At 36.5% G+C, this 12,868-nt stretch overlaps 1 protein-coding gene across 1 annotated transcript in view; it reads left to right on the top strand.

Annotated features, from left to right (window-relative positions):
• LAMA2 (laminin subunit alpha 2) overlaps window positions 1-12,868 on the top strand; it is a 572,820-nt gene that overhangs the window by 220,121 nt on the left and 339,831 nt on the right. The window contains exons 5-7 of the mRNA XM_058566315.1: window positions 6,465-6,644; window positions 9,525-9,614; window positions 11,019-11,136. Of these exons, the coding sequence (XP_058422298.1) occupies window positions 6,465-6,644; window positions 9,525-9,614; window positions 11,019-11,136 (388 nt within the window). The remainder of the gene's footprint in view (window positions 1-6,464; window positions 6,645-9,524; window positions 9,615-11,018; window positions 11,137-12,868) is intronic.

Below are 12,868 nucleotides of genomic sequence, written 5' to 3'. Positions count from 1 at the left end.
TGGTAATACATTTAGGAAAAACTTTTCTTCTAGAAGCGAGGTACTCTGTAATTGTTAATTAACCTTATTGATAGTTATTTCATGTCTTTAGAGTTTAAGGAATCTACTCTATAATTTTAATGTAGTTGATTGTTTTTTCAGGGACTCTTTTGTATGTAATAGTACATCAACTTTATACGTTGGACAATGAAATAGCCAGAGGATGATTTGCCCAAAGAAGGAACTAACCAGCGAGTAAGGTGCACTTTGCTCTGGTTAACAAAATTAAATTGAATTGTTCTTAAGTTCAAATATAATGTCTTATAAGTCAGAAAACACATTTATGTGTTCTCAGTTGAAAATAGCCTATCAAAATGAAACTTTGGTGTAATAGAAAATAAAGTTAACTAATGTTTAACTAATACTAACAAACATAGTAGACTTAGATATATGGAAATCATGGATCAAAGCCGTTAATTTCCTAATTTTCTCTAAATCAACATAACTCAAAATGCTTGGGTAGAAAACGATATGAAGGATTACTGACTTTAATTGCATTTTGTAGAAATAGCACACTCAAAGCTTTACTCATGTAACGACAGAAAAATCTGATTAATTATTCTATGAAATTGCTTTTTAGATAGAAAGCTAGTTGAATTTGCTAAATATTTAGGAATTATATGTTTCACTTCCTCAATTTATTTATTCAAAAATTTTTAATTAGCACTTAATTTTTGTTAGATTTTGTCCTACATGCTGGGGATTATATCAATTAACAAATCAGATAAAAATTCCTGAACTGTTGAGGCTTATGTTCTAGTGGATGGAGAGAAAATTATATTCATAGTATGTTAGAAGAAAAGAACTATGGAGAAAAATGAAGCCAGTAAAAGGAATAATGAGTGCCAGGATGAAGTTTGCACTGTAATTAGAAAGTCATGGAAGGACTTCCCGAGAAAGCCCCATCTAAGCAAGGTTTGAAAGAGATGAGAAATTGAGCATTGCAATATCTGGGAGGAAAACATTCCAGGCAGGGGAACCCCAAGTGCAAAAGCCAGGAAGTAAAAGCTTGTCTGGCATGTTGTATCAAAGATGGCAGTCTGGCTGGAGCCATGTGAATGAGGGAGAAATAGGAAGGAGCTCAGAAAAGTCCTTGTTTTCTCCTCGGGCAGTGTTTGAGGGTGGGAAGGGGCTGCATTGCAGTTAATATAGGATCTTGTAGCTCATCGTAAAAATTTTAGCTTTTATTAGTAGTGAAATAGAAAAGCATTGGAAGGTTTTAAGGAAAAGAAGGGCATGACCAGAATTATATTTTCAAAGGAGTATTTAGCTGCAGTGTTGAGAATAGACCCTAGGGAGGTAACAGTGGTAGCAAGAAGATCCTATTGGACTGCCCAGGTGGAAGATGGTGATGGCTTGGACCCAAGACAGTTTAGTGGAGGTGGTGAGAAGTGTTTGGATGTTGGATGTATTTTGAAGGAAAAGCCAACAGGATTTGGGGACAAATTGGATATAGAAAGAAAGAAAACAAAGGCAATCAAGCTTGACTCCAAGTTGTTGGTCCTGAATAGTAGAAAGGATAAAATTATTTAGTGAGATTGGGAAGACTGTGGGATGAAGAGCAGGAACTCAGTTGGAGATACAAGTTTGAGATACCTATTAGACAGCCACGTAAATGTATCCAGAATGATACTGAACCTCTTAATCTCAAGTTCGTGTGCCTGATGCACAATAAGGTGATCACTGAGACATCTGGTGCTTGGAGATGAAGAAAGATTTATTTGAATTGGCCAAAATGAGAAGGCAGGAGAATAGGTTCTCTCAAATTCTCCTTAGTCAAAGAAGAAAGCAGGGGGTCTCTATAAAGTTAACAGGCTTAGGAGGAAGTGTTTTGGAGAAACAAAGGGGAAATCGTGTTTCTTTCACTCTGTATAAGCCCTTTGTGATCAATACTTCCTTAAAGGCGTTCTTTTTCTTCTACAAAATAAGCTCATAAATCCTTGTGACCCTTGAGTCACCCTCCGGTTAAACAAGAAAACAACAAATTAACAAGATTAACTTCTCTTCACCTGTGTCTGTATTGGGAACAAGGTCGAAGGGTAATCATGATCTTATAGAATATTTACAGTAACCCTCAGGTACCCAGCTTCAAGAAAGCAGTTGGATTCTGCATCCTGGCCTTCAGAGGGGAGCTCAGGCCTGGAGATATAGGTGTGGGAGACATCAGTGTAGATGGTATGTAAAGCTGTAAGCTTTGATGGGATTACAAAGTGAATAAGTGTGGATAGAACAGAAGAAAAGGTCAAAGATTGAGCACTATGGCGCTCCCATATTGAAAAGTTAAGGAAGAGAGATAGTAGTAAGTAGTGAAGGAGGTTGAGAAGGAGTAGCCTGGAGAGGTGGGAGGAAAACAAGCAAACTATGGTGTTCTGGAAGTTAATCGAGTAATCAGTTGTTTCAAATGCTCCTAATCAAGTATGGTGAAGACTGAAAATTGATCATTTGGGGCTTCCTATTGACTGCCCAGAGCCTTTGCCCTGTGCTGGAAACACAATAACAAGTTGTTGCACTGTCCCCTTTCCCTAAGCTTCATACAGCTCACCCCCTTTCTTCAAACATATGCTTTTGTTTAATGCAGGGTAAAATAAAAGTAATTAGGCTCATTTTTCAAAGTTATCGTTGTAATCTTATTCTCCCTATGTGAAATAATATCATATTAATCATGATTGGATTTAAGAAGTTCCCACTAGTCTCAACCACTCATTTTCATACAAATTCTTTGACAACACCTGTAGATAGCTAATCTCATCCTACACATATGGATTTTATTTTTCTATCCCCTGCAGTCATCTTAGTTTCAAACTGTTGTACCTATTTCATTGGCACACTTAGAGACTGACAATTCAAATGGGATTTTACAATGTTCTAAGAAAGCATACTATACATCAAGTTGTCAACTCCATCCACTTCCACTGTTTATTTCAAGGTTTCTGATAATTATTAATGATCCTTAAGCAGCCTTCATTCTCCCATCCATCCATTCACTCAACAAACTTGTATCATTGGGAAGAGTATTAGGAATAAAGCTCCTCCAGCAATCTAAAGCAAATGTAGTAATAAAAATAGAAAAGCATAATAATGAGGGACAATTATCCATACTAGAAATTTGATTGTTTGCTGTAAAAACAATTTTTAAATTGTATTCTAATCATAAAAGCAAAAGTGCCATAGAGGCACAGAGATCTTATCCATTTGCAAGGGAAATATGATTTATATAGTATGCTTACACTAATAAAAACAGAATTATTTGGATGGGAAGAGTATAATATTGATTTAGTCCTTTGGTCATAAAAAGAGATATTTCTCATGAGTTTTTCCTCTATTTATTTATCTGTGAAGACTAATTTTGAAGAAGAGTGTAATTTTAAAATCTAAAAAACCGATTGTAATCAGGCTGATATTTTCAGTTGAATGAATTCCTTTGACAGCATGAGCGTATATCCACCAACATGTCTGTAATGGAAATCGTTTCAGAAGACTCTAGACTACCACAGACTTCCCACGGCCTCACAGCAAGGCAGTGGTGGTCTCGAGGACTGACACTTTTCATCTTTTTTAGACAGACACCCTCCAGTTGTCAGCCCACGGGAAATCAGGAAGTATGCTCAACCATCCAGTGGACTTGGAATTACACAGCATCGTGCCAGTGGAAATGTCCCCTCCAATATTATGATTTATTTTGAAGGAGAGTGAAAAAAAAAAAGGAAGGAAAAGAAAAGAAAAAAATGATGGAAGGAAACTGCATACAACATGGCCAAACAGCTGGCTGGTTTTATATCCCAGAAACAGCTTGAGACTAACTATACTCACAAGATCTCTTGGCAGAGTAGCTTGATGAAAATACCAAAGCTGTGAGGAGAAGGGTTCTTGTGATGAATCCTTTATGTAGCTATCATATGGTTTATTAACCTAAATGAGAACATGTGCACCATTTTTTTTTCAAAGTTCCTGTATGTTTAAATGAGAAACTTACTGATTTCATGTACAGCACAAATATGGTTCACCATAGTAGTAACACCAAATAAATCTTAATAATTTTCCAAAACTTTAATCCTAGACATGGAGTGATTTTCCCCTTTCTTTCAAATAGCATTTTTAGGAGCAGTCAAGGGAGAGTTTGATAAGACAGAAATTTAAGCATGAATTCAAGAGCACTGGTGATTTTTTGAATGCCAAAATTAATTTCTAAGGGGAACTAATTTTAATTGCTTCATGCATCTATTTATTCCTTCCTTTAAAATTGATACCTTCTTAAGTAATAGAGACAAGTTAATTTTAAACACATTTCTGGCTCACCTGCTAAATGCCAGAACTGTGGAATATACAAAATCTACTTTACCCTTCTAGAGTTTCCTACATTAGAGGGAGGGGATTCAGTATTTTGAGATTCAGTATTTGAGCAGACCTTGCATTCTATCATCCTCAAGTGTGTTAAGTGTATTTATTCTTTACTAAGTATCCAAGGTAGACTCAATTAGCTGGGACATTCATATTTTTACCACCAGGCATTTGGAGTCTATCTTTTGTGACATCAGAATTAGTTTCTCATCTCAGAGTTTGCTATATTTATTTCTCTAGTGAATCAGTAGTTTATTGGCAGTCTGTTTGTAAAATGCACTAAGGGATTATCTAAATGCTGGATGTTAGGAATGGAAACACATGTCATTGCCTCTTCTGTCAAAAAATGTAATTAACACACATGATATATCATCTTGCAAAAGTGTCTGAAAATTCCAATGGGTGACCTCAAGTCACAGTTCCCAGTGCACATAAGGACTGTCGTGTTCCTGAATAGCTCCCAGCCTAGCACAGGACTCCTTTCATCTTGCATTCCTGTCTCTTTAGCCTCCTGTGCGTGCATGCACACACTTGTGCGTGCACGTGTATGTGTGTTTTCAGCCCAAAACCTATCGCTCAATTTCAATTTCTTTAAAAATTTTGATTTCATTTCATTTGTTGCATAGGTAATAGTGCAAAATGAAAGTACTTCTTTCTATCAGTATATTGGTAGTTTCCTTATTCTTTGTTATGGTGTACATAATTCACTATATAGATGTGTAGTTTATTTAACCAGTTGCACATTGATGGTTATTAGATTGTTTCCTGCCTTTTGCTATTACCAGAAAAATGCTGTTGGAATAATATATACATGTAATATTTGTAGGATAATTTCCCCAAAGTGGCATTTGTAGGTAAAAAATTCTATGCATTTGTAATTTTGATAGTTATTGCTAACTTCACCTTCAGTGGGGTTTTTGCCATTTTACACTCACGCCTGTAAGTGTATGAGAATGCCTGTACCCCTCAGTTTTGCTATCAGGGAGTATTATCAATATTTGGGGGTTTTTGACAACCTGAAAAAATGGGAAAAGTTTATTATTGTGGTTTTAATGAACAGTTTTCTTATTCTGAGTGAAGTTCACTATCTTATCAAAACTTTAACAACAGTTTATATTTCCTTCTCTTTGAACAGTTCCCTTATATCTTTTGTCTGGTTTTTGTGCTATGTTGTGGTCTTTTTTCTTGTTGTTTACAGTTCTTTAGGTGTTAGGCCAACAACTCCTTTAACTGTGAAAGGAGTTCTTTTAATTTTATCAGATGGTTTATCCCTCGTTAGAATTCTCTGCTCTTGTGAAGTCCCTGTGAGATCGTGTGGGCTTCATGCACCTTTCAAGGGTAGTTCCTTGGCCATTTCTCCATTTTTATATGGAAAACAGTATAATTAGATTTTGTTTATTCTGGTGTCAATTGCACTAAATTATTTTCCCCCAAAATTTAGCATTCCATCCACATTTTAATGTATTTTCATAGAATGTTAAATATCCTTGGTAAAGTTTTGTCTTCTTGATCTACAATTACTAAAAAACAAACAGCAAAAAAACAACCTATTGAAATCTCTCACTATGCTTGTAGATTTGTGTAGCATTCCTTGTAATGTGTCAATTATTGCTCTCTATATTTTAAGGCTGTATAATTAGGTACTTTCAAGTTCAGAATTATTTTAAGTTCCTGTTTGTCTGATATTTTGTCACTTTTTTTTTTTTAACCACGTTTTCTGGTTTCCTACTTTACCAGATTCTAAAATAATTTTAGGGCACAATAATTTTCAGAAAAAGAATGATTTAAGATTTCATGGAAATCCTAGGAAGATCAAGTAGATGCAATGCCTTGGAACAGAGGAATGCGGGTAATTGCAATATATAAAGAATGCCTAAAATGTAAACAAATGAATTGCATGTACATATATTAAAAGGTCTGTAACATTTCCCAATTACTTCTCTACATTCCAGTGAGTAAACATAAACCTGCATCTGACTAATTGGGAGAAGAAGAGCTGACCTTTATTTTTCCAAGAAAAACCAAACAAAACCAGATATTTAATTGTCAACAAACTGAATTGTTAAATTCTTTCCCACATTGTGTAGATTCACATCTCTTTGATCAATGGGAGACCAAGTGCTGACGATCCTTCTCCTGAACTGCTAGAATTTACCTCTGCTCGCTATATTCGCCTGCGATTTCAGAGGATCCGCACCTTGAATGCCGACTTGATGATGTTTGCTCACAAAGACCCGAGAGAAATTGACCCCATTGTCACACGAAGAGTAAGTCAGGATGAATCATATTGGAGTCTGTGAATGATATTGCTCCTGTCTTTTTAATTGTCTGTTAAATCATTTTAAAAGGTATTTTTCAGTGATTTATAAGAGTGATTATTATCAAAGACTTTAAAATTCAGTAGACCTTCCTTTGTTCAAATCTAAGCTCTGCTGCTTACTAGAAGTGTAATATTTATCAAACTTTTTAACATTTCTAAACTTTAATTTCCTCTTTTGTCCATAATCTTAGGTTCATAATCTTAGTTTTGAGGACAAATTAGTTTTTGTCTCCTTAGGTGATCTGTACTACTATTATAATTGGCTTTGGTGAGTTACTATAGGAAGTGCAGCAGCTTTGAAACATTCTTGGTCGCAACTCACACTAAGAAATACATTTTATATCATGACTGAGTACATACACACACACACACATACACACACACAGAGACACATCACAATATATCTTAAACTTTAATGTGCATAAAATCAGCTGATGAAACTGTGGAAATGTAGATTTTGATTCAGTAAGTCTAGGGCAGAGTTGACAAACTGCAATTCTAGCAAATTCCCAAAGATGATGTTGATGTTGCTGGTCTGTGAACCATTTTGCCCAATCAAATAATTTAGTTTTATACTTCATTAATGAATCACAAGCCAGAGTTTAAAAAAGCACTGCCGTAGGGGAAAACTGATTCTATATACTGTTTTATTTTCCTTTATGAACGGAATATCAGAAAAAAAAAGGTTATAGCATCCTTTCAACAAATCTTTGTAAACAGGCGCTAACAGCAGTGCTGTTTTCGGGTGTTAAACTGGAATCTGTGGGATTATGACATAGCCCAGTTTGCTATCAGTGATAATTGCGCTTCCTCCTATCTATGCCCCACAACATGCACTGGTTTATGTCACCTCCCTTAAATGCTGCTACACAACCAAGACACTATTGCCAAGAGAGTCAATTTAGCTATGATTCTATAACGCAATCCATGTTAATAGAGTATCTACTATATGACTAGAGGCAGAGGTGAAAAGAAGATTGTAGGGAGAAGCTAAGATTGTGGGACAAAACACTTAGTTCTAGAATGATTCTATTAAGGTCAGACTACTGTCACCAGTGGCCAAATTGCTGAACCAGTAGGCTGAGTATTGAAGGGCAGCTCTTTTCACAGGTCATGAATACATCTCACGTATTTTCTCTTCTCATTACTTGACTCACCCACGTCTAACTTCTCCATCATCACAAAATAACTTTTAAAGTTTTATTGTCCCCATACAACACATAAATGTCTTAGTGCCCTGTATTTTCCAAACCTGAGATTATTTTACCTCATATTAGATTTCAGCATACTGTAAATTGTCTTATGTAGAAGTAATCATTACTTTACAGCAATGTTTAGATTCTTCACTTGTTAAAAAAATCACTTTTAATTGTAACTTTGGCATGACTTAAAAATATACATCAAAGAAGACTGAATAATTCTGAAGTGAAATTTAATCTTTCCCGACAGTATATCTATCAGAGAAAAAAAATCAATGGAAATAAATATGTTCCTTTTATCATCTTTTGCAGAAGGCAGAGTGGGGGTTGGGGCACACATTTATTATTTATAACTTCATTGTACATGAGCCTTTGAAATAGTGCAGTAAAATTTAACATAAAAATATGTTTTTTAAAAATGCTCAAGTTCAGTAAACACTACATATAAATTTAAATACATAAAAATAGGATATTGAATTTCAGCTCCTCTTCATGACTCTAAAGTGAAGCATTACACATTTATATTTAAAACAGATTTCCCTACAAAAACTACTGTATCAGCTTTCTGAGCAAATATGCCCTATTTGTATCTATATTATTGAGTGATGAAGTTAGTGAAAAGCAGACTTTTGCATTACCTAAACTTCCTAGCAAGTTCCATTAGTTTGAGGTCTAAGCATATCAAGTAAGATAATGTAACAAAAATATTATAAAAGACATTGTATGTAAACAACAAAAATCAAAGAGAAGTAAAGAGAATTTGTAGTCAGGGAACTAAGATGTGTGTTCACTTACTTATTTCTAAATCTGTTTGGTTTTTTTTTTTACGTGAATAATTGGAATAATGGAACTATCTGCCACTGGGATGGTTATTTGGATTCCATATGATGATGTGAAGTACTCTCACAGTTATAAAATGATATGTACATATTAATTAAAATTTAAAAAATAGTCCAGTTCTGTAATTATAAATAACCTTTAAAAAATAGCTGGGTAGATTAAAACAATTAGAAACATAGCCCTATATTAACTTTAGATGGGAAAGTAATTGCATGGACTTTTTTACATATTAATGAAAAAAAAAGCAAGTGTTCTACACATCTAGTTAACTCTTCACATTATGTGAAGTCAATCTTGCAGTTAGTAACTTTTTATTTCCTTCTTAATATGGTTAAGAAATGTATTTTTATGAGCACATTCCTTTAAATTTGTTGATTCTTTTCAAATCCATCAAATAAAAGTCTGCCTATGATTTTTGAATACTGAGGTTCTTATAAGACAATAAAAAAGGTTTTCTTTCAAGAAACTACGTAAGACAACTTTTATGAAGAATGATAGCAACTTGCTCTAAATGACGTACTCCAGCATGGACTTTGTACTATCTATCAGAAAGAAATTTCTAAAATGCCCACCTAACAGGAATTAGAGGCATTCTTCTTTGGGCTATGATAACAATGCGAGAAATTACTTGATCCTTTCTGTGGGCCCTCAATTGTCCTGCAGAAACACAACCGTGCTTCAAACGAAGGATAAGAGCAGAAAGTAAAGTTTTTAACTGAATGTTCCCTTTTGTCACTTTCACCTTGCAGTCATCTTAACAGGATTTCTCTCTGGATTGCTTTTTGCAGTATTACTACTCGGTCAAGGATATTTCGGTTGGAGGGATGTGCATCTGCTATGGCCATGCCAGGGCTTGTCCACTCGATCCAATGACAAATGTATGTATATTTATAGGATGCTTAGGCAAAATGAAGCTCTGAACTGTGAAATGCTTCACGAGAGGCTTTGCTGACAGGGACGCTGTGAATGGGTGTCAGGTCCCCACTTAGACGGTGTAACAGAAAGCCAGGCCAGGGTGAAATAGAGCTGGCTGTTAGAATGATAGACTTTGAAGTCAGCCATCACAGTATCAGAAAACAGATTAGTTTTTTTCCAAAAAGGCTCCAAACTGGTCTATTTTGAAACCTCTCTAGCTATGACAGCTTGCTGTATGATTTAGCTTTAGAGAATGCCAGCCATCAATCAACTTGACCATTTCTTTTAAAAGTTTTCATCAAAAAAATTAATGCAAACAAATGAAAAATGTGCATGGAAGTAAATATGAACGGCCATGGAACAGGAGACTAAGGTAGGGCAGGGGCAGTAAGGACTGGGGTGAAAGAGAGTATTCAAGAGAGCATTGAAACTTCCAGGCCAGAAAATGCTAGAATGCTTTTCGGTCGAATTTTTCATTAATGACAATGCATTAAAGGAACGTAACGTGAAAAGAAGATGAATGAGCATCTATTTTTCTCAGTCATAAATAAACAGATGAAATACAAAATTATCTACTGTACAGTATATGGAAGAAATACATTGAGTGGTAAGATCAGTGACCGTAGCTCCCTGTGTATCCATTTTTTTCCTACTAAAACTATAATACAAATGGCATTTCTCCCAAAGCTAGTTTTCTGACTAATGCATCATAATGTTGAACCTAGGGAAGGTCCAAATGCCCTGGCGTATTTTTCTGGGCAAGTTTGTGGTACTGCTTTCTGCCGACTGTGGGTACACTCTATCAGGTGTATGGATGGGCAGTATTTCCCAAGCTTTGAGGGCCCACAAGGCGGCCATGGAGGGCCAGTTCTGTGCAATGATCCAAGACTGGACTTGGACAGAGCACACACAGACAGGAGACTCAGGCCTGGGACATTCGATTTCCGTTATACCCAGGCCCCTGGGCACTTAGGAACCGACTCTCTCCTCTCTATCCACACCCTGAGATGTTAACATTACCTTGAGGGAAGCCTTAAAATGGATACATCCAACTTAGAAAACCTGCAGATGTCAGGGATCAGAGAAGGGATCTCAGTCTTCAAGACCACTCCCTATTGGGCCTCTGCTCTCTTCCAAGCCTGAGCCCAATGATTCCAGAAACAGCCCGCACCACCCTAAGCTGGTGTTAACCCGACATACCTCTTCCCAAGGCTGGCACCTCTTCCTTCCCAGGCTGACAGGAGTTTTACATTTTGGTACACAGTCTAGAAGTTTTCTCTTTTCTTCATTCCACCTTTCAGGGGAAGCTGCTCGTTTATGGTTCTAAAAACTGCTGAAAGTATGCTTTCCCCCCTCTTTTTGACTAGAAATCCCGCTGTGAATGTGAGCACAACACATGCGGAGACAGCTGTGATCAGTGCTGTCCAGGGTTCCATCAGAGGCCGTGGAGAGCCGGCACGTTCCTGACGAAAACGGAGTGTGAGGGTATGTTCTGGAGAGGCCAGCGGCCTGGGCAATTCTTCCTTTCCTGGGACACAGGTCATAGAAACGTGTGGTGAGTTCAGGGTAACTCAGGTCTCCAGTTTATATTTTATCCAAGGCAGTAGCTGGTAAGCTCTTTTACTCTGCTATTTCAGTTACTCAGCTTTTCAGGGTTTTTTTCCTATGGCAAATATTTACCAAACACGTATGAATTTACCACTGTATAAGGGTTATGAGAAATAGATAAAAACATAGTATACACATTGTCATCAGGGTGAAACTGAAGCTTCTAGCATAATATATAGAGAGAGCCTCATTGAAATGTGAATGAACATTCAGCAAAACTCAGACATAGAGAATTGCCTTCTAAACAATTATGTTTATAAAATGGTTCTGAAACCAGTTTAGCTCCAGATCCTTCTGCCCGCTCCCTTTGCAGCCCCTCGCTCAACCCTCCTCCCCTAGTAAATAGCTTTTGAATACTCATCATCTAAAAAAGCGAGAAAAACCAGAAGAGAGAGATTATATCCTACATGTTAGCACCAGTTTATTACCTGAATAAAAAAAAGCATTCTTAATTTGTTAGTTATACTTATTAAAGGGTGGTGTTTGGGGCAGTAACTGAGAAGAGGACAAGAGTAAAAGGTAACAGAGAAAGCAAAAAATCAAATTTGTGGAAAAAGAATATTTATTTTAATAATAAGCACTAATATTTTAAATGTATGGTTTCTCGTTAATAACAGTATAAAATGGTACGATTAGAAATGGCATCCGTGATCATCATTAGCATAAACTATGCTATTGCAATTATTGGGCAGTGACAACCAAGAAAAAAGCCAGTGATGAAAAATAGTAAAACAACTGGCTATGCAAATATGTGCCAACAAACACTCACTCACACTTTAATATTATCACTTTTGAAGACCACCCATATGTCCAGTTTTTCCTGAAGGGAAATGCCCAAGAAGTGTAGTAGATGACTTGACAGGCTATTATTGCCAGTTGGCCCAACATGGTGAGGGGATGCTGGAGAAACCTGTGTTTCTGGAGATGTGTTTGGACCAAGGAGGGACCCGAGAACAAAGACTTGTGCTGAACTATAGATCCAAACTAGCCACAAAGCCCAAATCAATTGAATTCAAATATGAATATTTTAGTGAATCAGTCCTGACCCTCTTTTTGCAGTTCGGTAGGTATATATGATCTCCGAAACAGGCTTGATCGACATTTTTAACTAATACCAACTCTATATATTTATTGAATAAAAAATACTTATCATGTATCAGGCATCAGACATGATAGGTCTTTAAAACTACTGAATCATAGCAAACTTTCGTTGTAAAATATTCCCCAACCATAAAATACATTTTCTTTTCAGTTTAGGATTCTGCACATACTGTCCATGCTTTGAGTCTTTTCCTTTTCTGCGCTCCCCTGTTCTGCTTTTGGATCTGCGTCGGCCTGCTTGTGAAGATGTTTTGGTTTAGAAATCACCCGTCATTACTGAGACATACCTGGAGGACTGGGCCACACCGCCCGCTGTTGTCGAAGGGCATCGGATGCCCAGCCTTTGTTTCCTTCAGCAACCCCCTGCCCGGTTCCTGACAATCCCTCGGGTTCTCCACAGTTTCTCCCAGTGAGAGCAGTCATTCATTCCTAAGAGTGAAATTAAGTCAAATGCCTCACATGGATATTTGCTCTCAAACTTCTTTCTATTTTAACTCAATTTCTCTTC

This window comes from Diceros bicornis, chromosome 23 (genome assembly GCF_020826845.1).
Source record: "Diceros bicornis minor isolate mBicDic1 chromosome 23, mDicBic1.mat.cur, whole genome shotgun sequence".
NCBI lineage: Eukaryota > Metazoa > Chordata > Mammalia > Perissodactyla > Rhinocerotidae > Diceros > Diceros bicornis.
Note: the sequence above shows the minus strand (reverse complement) of the source record. Positions and strands in the feature narration are given on the sequence as shown.